The following is a 14,998-nucleotide window of genomic DNA, read 5'->3' as shown; positions in this document are numbered from 1 at the left end:
CCGCCGTCTGCGCGCGGGCACCGTGTGGCGCCTGTGCTGGGAACGGAAGCCGGGCCCTGCGGGGCTGTGGTCACCGGCTCCGGGGCGCCCTGCGTGGGACTTTCTGGGTGTGTCGTCGGTGTTGGGCACGTTGCTGAACCTCGGTGCTCGGTGCTGCCGCTGTAGTGGGTGCTGAGTGCGTCAGAGACAGCATGGTGTGTAAACCCTCTGGCACAGAGTAAGTGTGGATGATCCCTTATTCTCTGCCTGTCCGCCGACATTTCCGCAGGACTTGACGCTGAGTGGACCTCCTGAGGGCGGGGAGGGCCGCGGTGTCGCCGGGGCAGAGCGGGGGGGCGGCCGGGCCGTCGGGGAAGGGCTGGGGCGCAGGGCCGCACGCCCGGGGTTTAGGGGAGCCCTCTCCCTCCGGGGCCGGCTTTCAGAAACATTTGTGCAAATTAAAGCGGGAAAAGGTCGAGTCTGCGTGGTTCTAAGTAACACATTTAAACATCGTGAGACAGATTTTAAAACTGCCCGGATGGCTGTGACACCCCGCGATACCCGTTCCCCCGAAACTCTCGTCTCTGCCCTCGCTGCGGCAAATGGACCTCGTTTCACACAGGGGTCTCTGCTCTCGAAAAGTGCTCTGTGAAACCCAACCGAGTTCACCACGTCGTCTGACAGAATTAGGAAGGAAATAGTGATTTTACAATCTCCTTAAGGAAATGGTTTGAATGATAAACGTAGTTTTATTCGTCACAATGCCAGAATTTTTATTACCTGAAATGAAAGCAAATAATGCAAAGAAAATGACGTATTTGTGGTAGTTATATTTTCCTCATTTGTAGTGTGTGTATGTGTGATGATTTTTTTTTTAACTACACAGAGGTTTTTAGATTTTCTAGTGGTTAAGTTTATTGACTGTTTCTTAAAACAAATACGGCTTTTGCCTTTGTATCCCATGTAGGGAAAGTCTTTCCAAAATTGTACAAATACTCACCTGTGTTTTCTTCAGGGATTGTCTTGGTCTCCATTATTTTAAATTCCAGTCCATCTGAAAGTAGTTTGTTGTAATGTATGAGATAGACAGCTGGCTCTGTTTTCTTTCAGGTGTTAACCACTTCTATTTATTATCAAGTAGTCCCGTTTTACTCATGGCGTTGAATTGCCACATATATTGCACGCTAAATTCTTATGTTTTTGCACCTTTATGCTTTATTCATCTGTAGCTCTTTTCTGCTTTTTTTTTGGTGGGGAAGATTAGCCCTGAGCTAACATCTGTGCCAGTCTTTCTCTATTTTGTATGTGGGACGCCACCACAGCATGGCTCGATGAGTGGTGTAGGTCTGTGCCTGGGATCTGAACCTATGAACCTGGGCTGCTAAAGCGGAGCATGCTGGACTTAAGTACTGTGCCACAGGGCTGGCCCCTCTTTTCTGCTTTTTTTTCTTTTTTTTAAAGATTGGCACCTGGGCTAACAACTGTTGCCAATCTTTTAATCTTTTTTTTTTTCTGCTTTATCTCCCCAAACCCCTCGTACACAGCTGTATATCTTAGTTGCATGTCCTTCTAGTTGTGGGATGTGGGACGCCGCCTCAACATGGCCTGATGAGCGGTGCCATGTCCACACCCAGGATCCAAACCCTGGGCCGCTGCAGCGGAACACGCGAACTTAACCACTCGGCCACGGAGCCGGCCCCTGTTTTTTTGATTATTATAATTTTATAATATATGTTAATATTATGTGGATTTGTTTATACTCATTTTGTATTTCCAAAAGTGTCCAAGCTGTTTCTGAAACTTTTTCCTTCTAGGTAAACTTTAGAATTGCTTGTTAAAAACTTTTTGACATTGTAATTGGAGTTGACTGAAGATATGAATCATTTGGGGCTAAATTATCTTTACTATGTGAAGTCTTCCTATGCCAGAACAAGACCAGACTGTACATGTGTGAAGTCTATTTTCATAGTTCCCATTGGCTTTCTTTGTAAGATTGGCCCTGAGCTAACATCTGTTGCCAATCATCTTCTTTTTTTTTCCTTCTTCTCCCCAAATCCCCCCAGTACATAGTTGCATATTTTAGTTGGGGTCCTAGCTGTGGCATGTGGGATGCTGCCTCACTGTGGCCTGATGAGCGGTGCCACGTCCATGCCCAGGATCTGAACTGGCGAAACCCTGGGCCGCCGAAGTGGAGTGCGAGAACTTAACCACTTGGCCAGGGGTCCGACCCCCACGTTGGTATTTTTAGTTTGTTTCATATGGATCTTTCATATTTCTTGTCAAGTATATTCCTGCATATTTTATGTGTTTTTTTCTGTTATGAGAAGACTTTATTTTCTACCCTTTTATCATTTTATATAAGAAAGATGTTGATATTATAGAACTATGTTTATTAACCTGGAAAGATAGTCTTTGCATAGTTAGGAAAAAAAACAAAAGCGTTTGTTAAATGTGACCATATCCTTATATTTTTGTTAAAAATATCCATGTAGGGGCTGGCTAGGTGGTGCAGCGGTTAAGTTCGCACGTTCCACTTCTCGGTGGCCCCGGGTTCGCCAGTTTGGATCCTGAGTGCGGACATGGCACCACTTGGCAAAAGCCGTGCTGTGGTAGGTGTCCCACGTATAGAGTAGAGGAAGGTGGGCACGGATGTTAGCTCAGGGCCAGTCTTCCTCAGCAAAAAGAGGAAGATTGGCAGTAGTTAGCTCAGGGCTAATCTTCCTCAAAAAAAAAATATATATCCATGTAGTTTCCATCATCTCTTAAGAATGGTTATCTGTGGTGTGGTGATAATCATAGATAACAGTTGTTTCTTATTTAGCATGTATACATTTCTAAATTTTGCTGTCAGATTTTACTTTTGTAATGATAATTATGGCTAATATTTCTTTAGTGCTGCTGTGTGCCAGCTCCTATCCTAAGATGCATATGTTTTCATATTTTGATATATAGAGGAATCATCTCTTGTGTAACTGGGAGAAACCTCAGTGTGTCTTTCTGAGTTGGCACTGAAGTTTGAATCACAGAAAAGCATGAAAGGGCAGAACTTGGCTTTTTAAGTGCTGCTTTTTAGTATGATATGGGCGTGAGCAGGCTGTTGATGTATGTGTCTGTGGGAATAAGGTGACTGAAGGTGTACATAGAAATGACAGCTAATTGCAGGCTGTGTGGTCAGTGTGTGTGTACGTACATAGATGCACACAAATGATGTTATGATTTTGGTGGCAAATGCCCTGAACATAGCAAGAAAAAAATAACCTTCCAGTTCTGCTCTTTAATAGCTGTGCAGTCATGGGCACAGCTATGTCACTTTGCCTCAGTTTTTCTGTAAAACAGATTATCAGAGAGATCAGAGCCCTGCTGGGTCATGTGTAAGGGTTACGTTACAGGGTGTGTGGCATTTTGTATGACGTGTAGAAGGCACTCAGGTGTCAGGTCTTGTCATCACGAGGAAGTAGTCTCGTTTATTCCTCAGAATCCGACTGTTCAGTTGGACCCACAGGTCCACTTTATCTTCACCGTTTTGGCAGGTAAAAAAATGGAAGATTAGTAGGCAAGAAAGGAGTGTTATTTGAGATGTGGAATGTTGTTATCTAATGGTTAAAGAATAATTCTCCAGAAATACGTAAGCTCTGTACATTTCACAAATATATAATCCAGGCATCAGCAGGATTACGAGGAAAAATTGACCAATCTGTATCATCTTGGGAGATTTTAACACACTTCCCTCAGAAATTGCTAGAACTGGCAGGCATAAGTTAGGAAGGTTATAGAAGATTTTAATAGGAAAAGAAGGCTCAGAGAGATGAAGTTAGTTAGTTTGTTTTTGCCCAGACACACAGCCAGTAAAGGGAAAAGGTTGAGTGAAACTCAGATCCGTCTTGATACAAATCACGTAAGTTTTCCAAAATTCTATCTGCCTGAAGTAGAATTGTCTAGTGCTTCACAGCATCTGTTAAAGAGGTTTGTACTTCAGTGTCCACAGTGAGCGTGGAATGATCTCACAGTTCCTTTGTTTCTGATGTTTCTGTATCTGTCTGCAGAGATGCAGACTTCTGCTCCTTTATGCTGTGGCCTGTTGCCACCCTACTTGCCCTGTTTCGGTTATCTAGAAAACACACTCTGGCCTTAGATGATCAGGAATTCCTAGTCCCTGTCAAGAGAGGAAAAGTTTTTGGTGCAGTGTGAGTATTCCAGTTAAAGTGCATTTGTCCCTGAGTCCACAGATCCTGGTTCCCTGCAAATAAGCCTGCTCATGTGAGATAAGAAAGGAGCTCCTGGAACCAGGACTTCGCTCTCAGTGTGAGAGACCCAGCCAGGACCTCAGACCAGAAGCACATCAGGAGAGGACCCGTCTCGGACTTGCGAGTTGTCTCGTGTAGGCAGCAGAACGTGACCATGTTGCAGGTGAGTCGATTGTTTGTTCCTCATTATTTTTCCTGGGGATTGAAGGTGGTCTGTGTCTTCCAGTGAAACAAAGTAAGAAAAGTTAAGAAATCAGGGGAAAATAGCCTCAGAATGGAAGATCCAGATTGGGATAAAATTGGAGCAGTGATATATTAACTATAGGGCCTTGAAAGTTCTTAAGGTTTGAATTTTTGTAAGCCATAGTGTCCATAATTACTGAATTTGAGCTGCAAACTGGTTCTCAAATTTTTGGCAGTTGTAATAAACGCGAACATTTATATGAGTTGCGTTATCCAAACGAAAAAGCAAACTGATTCTTCGTAGAAAGTTAATATTTCTTGGTCATTCCATGATGAAGTCTTTGAATAAATGATATAGTAGGTAATGAGAAATGTAATAAATACCTGGGTCTTATGGCCATTTTTCACCATTTTCCACAGTGTGACCAAGGGGAGAATGCCAGAGCAGAACTTAGTGACCATCAGTATTTATTTATTTATCTCTTTAATTGTGAAGCAGAATTCACATGCAGAAAAATACAGAAAATGTAAAAGTACAGCTTAATGAATTATCATCAACTGAATACCCGTGAAACCTCCCTTCACGTTAGGAACTAGAACCTTCTGGCTGAAACTCAGCTCTTCCTGTGCTCCCCTGCACACGGGACCAGGACCCTGGCTGGTGCCTGTTTTCTTGTCTGTCTTCCTCGTTTGCTCCTGAATCTGATTCCTTAAACTCGGCACGTGGTTTGTCTGCTCTGGTAGATGCTCATTTGTGGTTTGCTTCTTTCACTTGACGTTTTGTTTGTGAGATTCATTGCAGTTGCACCTTTCTCTCCAATTAAGGTAGCTTCTTAATGTCACCAAATCCAGTCTGTTCAGATATCCAGTTGTCTCATAAAATTCATAAATTGTTTGCACCTGATTTAGAATCCAAGTAAAGTTCATACAATGTATCGGTTGATCTGTCTCTAAAGTCTCTTTTAATCTATTCGCTCTTCTCCTTTTTTCTAGCCAAATTATTTGTTGAAGAAGCCAGGTCATTTGTTCTGTAGAGTTTCCCAATGTCTGGATTTTTCTAATTGCTTCCCTACAGCGTTGTTAATCTATTCTGTCACGGTGATTCCTATGAATAGGTACATTTAGAGCTGTGCTGTCCAGTACAGAAGCCACTGGCCACAAACGACTGTTTAAATTTAAATTAATTAAATTAAATTCGTCATTCACACTAGCCACATTTCCAGTGCTCAGTAGCCACAAACTGGACAGCCGTGAATTGGATAGCACAGATAAGAATGTTTCCATCGTCACGGAAAGTTGTTTGGACAGATCTGATCTAGAGGCCTGATCAGCTTCAAGTTTGACTTCTTGGCAAGAATGCTTCAGAGTCTGTGGTGTGTCCTTCTTTCAGGAGGTGCACAATGTCTGCTTGTGTCTTTGTCATGCAGGCAGCTTTCTGTGATCATTGACTAGATGGGTTATTTCCTTAGGGGCTGCAAAATAATAACGTCCTACTTCTGTTATTTCTTATTAACTAGAATACTACATGGCAAGATATATCAAGGCTCAGTTTGTACATTTTTTGCCCCAGACCTGCAATTAGCCATTTCTACAGTAAATGGTATCTTAAAATGTATTTATTAATTTTTAAAATTTTTTGTTGTCAAAACATAAAAATATACTAGATTTCTGCATATTAACTTTGTATCCAGGAACTTCTTAAGCCCACTTATTAATTCTAATAATTTTTCTTTAGATCTGATTAGATTTTCCATGTTCACAAAAAGATCAGCAATACTATTCTTTTTTAGTAAAAAGAAATTCCACTGAATTCCTAGTTAGGCAAGACTTTTTATAACAAATAAATGTTGATTGCTTTTCAGTTTTTAGTGTTAGTTTTTTTAATTTGCTTATTCGTTTTCATACTTACATATTCCTTCCTTACGAAATCTAGTCCTTCTTTTTGAAAATTTTAAACATGCTTTTTAAAAGCTCTGTGTTAGACTTTTTTCTTATTTGTAGTTCTTGCTATGTTTGTTCTTCCATTTGCAGATACGTTGTATCTGCATCTATTGAGGTGATTATGTATTTTTTCTTAATCTGTTAAGGTAGTGAATATCATTGATTTTTTTTTTTTTTTTTAATGTTCAACCAACCTTGACTTTCTGGAATAAGCTCCGATTTAGTCTTGATGTTTTCTTCTTCCTGCATTGCTCAGTGGAGTGTGGTAGCATTGTTTAGGATTTTCATGTTAACACTCATATGTCAGTTGGCCTTGGCCTTGCCTTTCTTGCAGTATCCTTACGGGGTTTTGTTATCAAGGTTATGCTGGTATCAGAAAGTTTAGGGTTATGTTCTTGCTCTGTATTCTAAAGTTTAGTAAAATTGGCATTATTTCTACATTAAATATTTACAGAATTAACTGGTAAAGCTGTCTTTTGTGAGATTTTAACTCAGGGGACCAGTATTTTCCACATGACCAATATGTGATGTTATGAAAGCATTAATGGGTAAATGATCCATTCAAAGAGCAAGATAAAACAGTAGATTTTAATGTAACAGAATATGAGAAGTTCATTAATAAAGTTGAAGATTCCACATTGCAACTCATCTTTAAGAGACTACCAGTTGATTAGTTTTGGTGTGGTGTCAAAGGAGAACATCCATAATTAACTAATTCTATTTGTTTGTAGAGTCCTTTGGATTTTCTTCGTTTGCCATCGTACCGTGCATGAGGGTTTTGCATCTCCTTTCCAGTATTCATGCTTTCTCCTTGCATTATTGTGCTGGCCAGGACTTCCATATGGTGTGGACTGGAATGCATTAGGGAGCATCCCTGCTCTACCTGCTCTGTCTACTGTTAGCACATTACAGCAATTCAATTCTGACACTACCTATCTGGTCCAGCAAGACTGCCCTCACTTCAGTTGCTAGCTGTAAGTTTGGGAGTCCCCAGGCCACTTGCACTTCTGACAGACTGACACATTTGAGGGGGTTCCACTGGAACAACTCAGAACTTAGGAAAGTGCTGTACTTACAATTACAGTGTTGTTATAAAGGACACAAATTGGGAGCAGCCAAATGAAGACACACATAGGGTGAGGTCTGGGAGAGTCCCCAGCATGGAGCTTCTGTGCCCTCTCCGCATGGAGTCAGGACACATCACCCTCCTGGACACGTCTGTGTGTTCACCAGCCAGGAAGCTCACCTGCGGCTCCAGTGTCCTGAGTTTTTGTTGGGTGTTCATGATGCAGGTCTGATTGATCGAAACGTTGACCATGTGATTGAACTCAGTGTCCAGTCCTCCTCCCCTCCCTGGAGGTCGGGCTGATATCTGGCTCAAAGCCCCCACCCTCGAATCATCTCTTTCCAGCATGGCCAGTGCCCATCTGGAAACTATCTAGGAGCCACCATGAGTCACCTTGTTAGCATAAACTCAGGAGGAGCCTGCCGTGGGTATCAGACTCTCCTGTCACTGGGGAAATTCCAAGGCTTTAGACGCTCCATCCCAGAAAGCTGGGACAAAAACCAGACAGATTCTTCATTATACAACAGGTGGCCATTAGCTACATGTGCTATTTAAATTTAAATTAGTTAAATTAAAAAGTTCTTAGTAACTTTTAAAGTGTTCAGTAGACACTTGTGGCTCGTGGCTGTTAGACTGGATGGTGCAGATATAGATCATTTCAATCATCACAAAAAAATTCTGTTGGACAGTGCCTTTCCAGTCCCAAGGGGGCAGGTGTTCAGTGTTTTACCATTAAGTATGATGCTGGCTGTAGATATTTTGTAGATCTTGATTATCAGATTAATTTTCCTTCTGTGCCTAGTTTCTTGATCATATTTACAATTAACAGATTTTCATCCCATGCCTTTTCTGCATCTGTTGAGTGATAATGTTTTTCCTCCTTTATTAATAACGTTTATTTATTTCTGCATGTTCAGGCTGTCTTGCACTACTGCGGGAAACCTCATTCGATCAGGCCATGTTATGCTTTTTATGCATGGTTGACTCAATTTGTTAATATTTTGTTAGGGATTTTGATTCTTTAAGAGTTAATTGTTGTGTTGTCTGGTTTGGGATTAGAGGTCTGCTGCCTTCATAAAATGAGTTGAGAAGTTAGCTGTCTTTCTCTGTTCTCTGAAAGAATTTATGTGAGATCATTTTATTTATTCCTTAAATATTGGGAAGAATTCCTCTCTGAAGCCATCTGGACCTTGAGTTTTTTGAAGGAAGGTTTTAAATTGTGGGGGTGAATTTCTTTAACAGTTTCAGGACTAATTCAGATGTTCTATTTCTTCCTGTGTCACTTTTGAGGACATTGTTTTTCAAGAAATATATCTATTTCATCTAAGTTGTCCAATATGTTGGCATAAGTTTATTAGTATTCTGTTATCTTTTTTAATAGCTTTATTGAACTATGACCTCAGTAAAATCCACCCATTTTAAGTGTATAATTCAGTGATTTTTTTTTTGTAACATGATGTTGTAACCATCCTCACAATCCAGCTTTAGAAGGCTTCAATCACCCCAAGAGAATCTGTGACGTTTGCACTCAGTCCCTGTTCCCGTCCTCAGCCCGAGGCAGCCTTTGCTTTGCTTACTCTCTGTGTAGATTTTCCTTTTGGATATTTTGTGTAAATGGATTTGTATTTTGTATGATCTTCTGTGTCTAGCTTCTTTGAATCAGCAGATTTTTTTGAGGTCCAGCCATGTTTTAACATATGTCAGAAATGCGTTCTTTTTCTTGTTGGCTAGTATTCTATGTATAGATACGCCACGTTTTGTTTATCCATTCCCCACTTGATGGACATGTGGGTTACTTAACACCTTTTGGTGGTTACATGCAGTGCTGATTCGAGCAGTCATGTCCAGGGCTTTGTGTGTGTGTGTTTTCACTCCTCTTGGGCGCATACCCAAGAGTATAATTGCTGGGTTGTATGGTAAAATTATATTACCTTTTTAAGAAACTGCCTCCATTCGTAGTGTCTGAACCATTTTGTATTCCTACCAGTATGAAGTTCCACTTTCTCCATGTCCTTTCCAGCATTTGTTATTGTCTGTCGGATGATAGTCATTCTAGTGAATGTCAAGTGGTATGTCAGTATGGTTTTAATTTGCTTTCCTTAATAACTACTGATGTTGGTCATTGTTTCATGTGCTTATTAGCCATTTCTGTATCTTCTTTAATAAAATGTATTCAAATATTCTGCCTGTTTTTTAATTGTTGTTTGTGTTTTTATTATTGAGTTCTAGGAGTCTTTTTTGTAAGTTCTGGGTCAAGTTCTTAATCAGAAATATGATTTGCAAATAATTTTTTCCAGTCCATGGCTTATCATTTCATTTTTTGGTCATGTCATTAAGTGCAAAAGTTTGAAGTTTTGTTTGCCACTTCAATAGGAGTGTAGAAACCTTCCCACTGTTACATCCCTTTATCCTTTCTCCCGTGCGTTACAGCAGTCGGATACGTCACACCTACATGTACTGAAAGCTTCTCCAGAAAGTCTTAGGATTTTTGCTTTCAACCATCAAACATACTTTAAAGAACTTAAGAGGAGAAGTGTGTCCTGTTTGCTCAGATATTTGCCATTTCTGTTCTTTCTTCATTCTTGATTTTCTGACTGACCTTCTGGAATCACTTCCATTAGAACATCTTCCACTGGTAACTCTTTCAGAGCAGGTCTGCTGCCCTTGAATTCTCCTGGTTTTGCTTCATGAGAAAGTGTCTTTATTTCACAATTATTCCTGGCTACAAATTTCTGGGTCAACAGGGCTTGCAGCACTTTTTAAGTCCCACCTCCTCCTGGCCTCTTGCTTTACAGTAAGAAGTTTGCACTCGTTTGCATCGCTGTCCCTGTAAGTGACACCACGTTTTCTTTGTTTTGTGGTGGTCTGATCATGACATGCCAGGTCATGGATTTCTTTTATTCCCGTTGGGGATTCACTGAGCTGCTTGAATCTGTAGACTCAGATCTTCTGCCACATCTGGAGAGCATTCAGCCATCATTTCTTGAAACTTCTTTCTTCGCCATGCTCTTTCTTCTCTCCCACAACTTACATCTGGTATTGTCTGGCAGTGTCCTGAGCTCTGTCCGTTTTGAGGTCTTTTTCTCTCAGTTGCTCAAAATGGATGCTTTCCCCTGACTATCTTCAGGTTCACCAGCTCTCTCAGAGTATGTGGTGTGCTGTTTATGGTCAGGTTTCTTATTTTCCGACAGTATTCTGGATTTTTTAGAGTGTGTTTGCATTTTCTTGTAATCTCAGGAGACTTTGGGTCAGAAATCCATCTTGATGTGAAATCCAGAAACCTTTCTTAAGCCTAAATTTGGTTATGTCACTCCCGTGCTGTAAAATCTTCCCTGGCGGACTGTCGGCAGCAAGTGTCCAGCCGTGTTGGCTACCCGCAGCGTCCCATGCTGGCCTCTGGTCTGATCACTGCTCCACACCCTGTGGTCCTGTCTCATTCACCTGTTTGCACCTCCTCACCCCTAGCCATTTTTGGATCCCGTAGTGGAGCTGTCATCTTCCAGAATGCCTTTGTACCCCTTTTTTTGTGGAAAACACTGCTAATTTCCTAGAACTCACCTCAAACTTTACCTCTTGCATAGAGCCCAATTTGACCTCCGAAGCAGGGCAGTGCCCTCCCTGCTTAGGCCCACACTGTGCCCCTTCATTTCTTTTTTCTCCTTTTTTTTTTTTTGGTGAGGTAGATTCACCCTGAACTAACATCCGTTGCCAGTCTTCCTCTTTTTTTTTTTGGCTCGAGGAAGATTAGTGCTGAGCTAACATCTGTGCCACTGTTCGTCTGTTTTGTATGTGGGATGCCTCCACAGCACGGCTGATGAGTGGAGTATGTCCACACCAGGGATCTGAACCCACAAACCTGGGCCACCGAAGCAGAGTGCATGGAACTTTAGCCTCTCAGCCGCAGGGCCAGCCCCTTCATTTCTTGTTGTAACAGCTTCTTTTATTTATAGGTGTGCATATTTACTGCCCTCTACAAGACCAAGCAGGTTTTTAGGATATTGTTTTATTATCTTTCTTTTGCTACTGCCTCTTCTGGTGCCAAGTCTGAGGTTCAGTAAATATTTTGGTCATGATTCGTAAGTGAATGTATTCCAGTTCTCATGTATTGTATAGATGGAGGGATGGAAGGACACATCATGGCGTTTCACCCCGCAAACTGTGATGCAGAGGTGGACTCGGGGTTCTTCATGCCTTGTTCTGATGAGAGTGGTGTGCCCCAGCCCCAGTACCCCTGTCGCACGTCACACAGTGACGATGCTTCAGAGTCCTGGATTGCTCTTACAGGAGTCATTCTCATTTGAAGATTTGTCCGTGGACTTCACCCAGAAGGAGTGGCAGCTGCTGGGCCCCCACCAGAAGGACTTATACAGGGACGTCATGTTGGAGAACTACAGCAGCCTCGTGTCACTGGGTAAGGACAGCTTCCCAGGGGACGTCAGATTGGGCTCAGTGCCTTGCTGTTTCTTTTTTAGTCGCTGAGAGTGTTGGGGCTTCTGAAATTTTTAATGATTTTAGACCTGAATTTAGGAGAGCAGAGTTCCTTGGACTTTGACCCCAGGGAAGGGATTTGGCTCTCCCCTTCCAGTAATGAAGTCTTAATTTTGTTGTGCAGCCTCTGAAACTAGTAGTCCTGGGGGTGTGGGGGGTAGCAGGTAGTGCGTGTAACTTCCTCTGTCCACGTCCTGTTCATACGTTGACACCTTTCATCGTCAGAGCCATCCTGCGTGGCAGGTGCATTTACTCGCCTTTTTTCTCTAGTGAGTAAATTGAGGCAAAGAGAGGTGAAGTGACTCCCAGGAACTGACAGCTAGTTAGTGAAAGAGCCTGGATTTGACCCAGGAGGACTGGCTCCAGAGTCTCTGGAGAGTCCTATGGTTTGGACTTGAATTAGAGTCCGAGATTCTTGGACCCTGTTAGGACCAGGGAGGCCATTGCTGTTTCTTGATACACAGACGGGTAGCTTCACTGGGCCAGCTCCGAGTCCAGCCCCTCCTCATTCTTCAGAGGCTCTAGAGCCCAAGCAGTCAGCCAAGGCCTTTGTGGTTTCCCTGGACAGGGTATGAAGTTACGAAACCTGACGTCATCTTCAAGTTGGAGCAAGGAGAGGAGCCCTGGGTAGGCGATGGAGAAGTCCCTAGTTCCGACTCTCCAGGTGAGTGTGTGAGAGCCAGGTGGACGGGAGAGGGTGGACGTTCACTCTCAGCTGTCAGTGTGTTGCGGTCTTTGAAATGTGCTTTAGCGAGCTCTTCTCAAAATCTCTAAAGCTTTGGTGGTGATTCAGAACAACTGACGTGAGCTCCTCAGGTAAATCGCACTCAGGGAATGTCTCCAATGCTCACTACTGTATCCACCGCACCCAGCACAGCACCGGAGAAATGGAAGAAATCTACATATATTTGGTGTTCCATGAACTGCCACAGCAGCCTGTGCAGAAAGAATTAGCACTGGGCCTGAGACTACTCAGCATTTAAACAGTGTTTATGTCTCATTGCAGCGCAAAGTCAGTCCCCAAGACCATCCCATGTTCAGAGTCGCTAGAAGGACTCAGAGTATAGTTGTACTTGATGTTCAGATTTATTACAGTGACCTAATCAGGACACACAGCTTCACCCCAAGGGAAAAGTCACAGCAGACTCGAAGAATCCACTGCAGACTTCTTGGGCTCTCTCCCTCTACAAGGGCCACAGAGAGCTCACTCATCCCCCGGTGACGAAACTGCAGTGACGGGTGTGATATGTCTGCCCAGGGAAGCCAATGAGACTCACACCAGCCTTTCAGACCCTGGAAGGAGAGCATGGACTGTGTTTTTTGTACTCGGTCTGGGGCAGGGAGCCACTTTTATCAGGGAATGGTGGGGACACTCCCGAAACGCAAGTTCCCAAATGCCAGCCAAGGGCCACCAGCCTCACGGGCAGGCCTGTCTCTGCAGAGTAGTCTCAGGCCCAGTGCTAATTCTTTCTGCACAGGCTGCTGTGGCAGTTCATGGAACACCAAATATATGTAGATTTCTTCCATTTCTCCGGTGCTGTGCTGGGTGCGGTGGATACAGTAGTGAGCATTGGAGACATTCCCTGCCCGTGCAGTGCTTACTTTCTGGTGAGAGGATAAAAATGAACAAGTTAGCACATGACCTAGATAAAATGCAGACTCTGAAAGTGTGACTGTAGAAATAAATTAGGTGATATCAGAGAGAGTGTATTAGTCTGCTCAGGCTGCCGTAATGAAATAGTACAGACTGGTGGTTAAACAACAGAAAGTGACCCTCCCTGTTCTGGAGGCTGGAAGTCCAACATCAAGGCGGCAGATCAGATTCTGCTGAGGTCTGTCTTCCTGGATTGTAGACCCACCTTGTAGCCTTGTAACTCTGTCCTCACATGGCCTTTCCTCATTCATGCATGTTGGCGGAGTGGGGTGCTCTCTGGTGTCTCTTCTAAGGACACTAATCCTGTCAGATCAGGGCCCCACCCTTATGACCTCATTTAACCTTAATTACTTCCTTCAAGACCACATCTCCAAACACAGCCAAATTGAGGTAGGGCTTCAGCAAAGGAATTTTGAGGTGGGGCACAAACGTTTAGTCCATGACAGAGTAACATGGAGAAGCCAGTTCTGGACATGAAGACTGAAGTGAGCAGGCTATGTGAAGAACTGGGGGGAGGTGTCCCCAAAAGGAATGAGAGATAGGAATGCATTAGGAAGGGGCTCAGTGCCTGAGAAATGGAAAGGAGGGCTGTGAGTCACGGTCAGTGTGCCCGGGAGATAGAGGTGGAGAGAGTGCAGGGGCTGCATCGATCGTACATCAGCTTCTCAGCAATAGAAAGGAATCTGGATTGGCTTAAATCATTTTAAGTAAAAGTAAAGTTATCTGATTTGCATTTTTAAAAGTCAGTCTGACCACAGAATGGAAAATGTCCTTGGAGGCAGGGAAACCAATTAGAAGGATGTTTCATTGAGACAATGCGATGGATTAAACTACAGCAGAGAAAATGATGGTGAGAGTCGGAGTATTTGGGACATACCACAAAGGACCGAATACAAAGAATCTCATTTTTCTCATGGGAAAAATTAAAAATTTGGAAGAAGGTAGACATTTCCAAATGTGTACTTAGTTTAGTAATGTTTAAAGTAACATAAAATTATAACTTTAATTTACAAATCTTCCATTTTCTACGCTCACATTTCCTGATAGACTTTATTCAGAGTTGTAATGTACATCTCAAAATTAACATAGCTGCATAGACTCTTGATGTTAGTCTCCAGACCTCTTTTTCCCTCAGTCTTTCCAACTCAGTAATTAACACCGTAATCCTCAAACCCCAAATCTAGGCATCTTTCTTTATTCCTTGCTTTCCCTTATCCCTTCATGTCAAATCCATCAGCAAATGTTGATTCTACCTCCAAAATATATATGGCCGATAGGCACTTGTGGGTTTCCTGCAAATTTATTGCCCTTGATTAACATTGAAGTCCTTAAAAGTTTTTCGCATTACTGATTGCCTTTCATACCTGTGTGTATGACCTCAGAAAAAATTTCAAGTATAGATTGTTAGTGAAAAATAAGCCTTTTGAAGAACACTTAACAGTG

At 42.6% G+C, this 14,998-nt stretch overlaps 1 protein-coding gene across 1 annotated transcript in view; it reads left to right on the top strand.

Annotated features, from left to right (window-relative positions):
• The window catches only part of ZNF84 (zinc finger protein 84), a 49,665-nt gene that overhangs the window by 28,612 nt on the left and 6,055 nt on the right, over positions 1-14,998 (top strand). Inside the window, exons 8-10 of the mRNA XM_046641010.1 lie at positions 4,246-4,386; positions 11,698-11,824; positions 12,470-12,565. Coding sequence (XP_046496966.1) covers positions 4,246-4,386; positions 11,698-11,824; positions 12,470-12,565 — 364 coding nt within the window. The remainder of the gene's footprint in view (positions 1-4,245; positions 4,387-11,697; positions 11,825-12,469; positions 12,566-14,998) is intronic.

The sequence above is a fragment of the Equus quagga genome, chromosome 15 (assembly GCF_021613505.1).
Source record: "Equus quagga isolate Etosha38 chromosome 15, UCLA_HA_Equagga_1.0, whole genome shotgun sequence".
NCBI classification, from domain to species: domain Eukaryota; kingdom Metazoa; phylum Chordata; class Mammalia; order Perissodactyla; family Equidae; genus Equus; species Equus quagga.
This window is presented reverse-complemented; position numbering and strand designations above follow the sequence as displayed.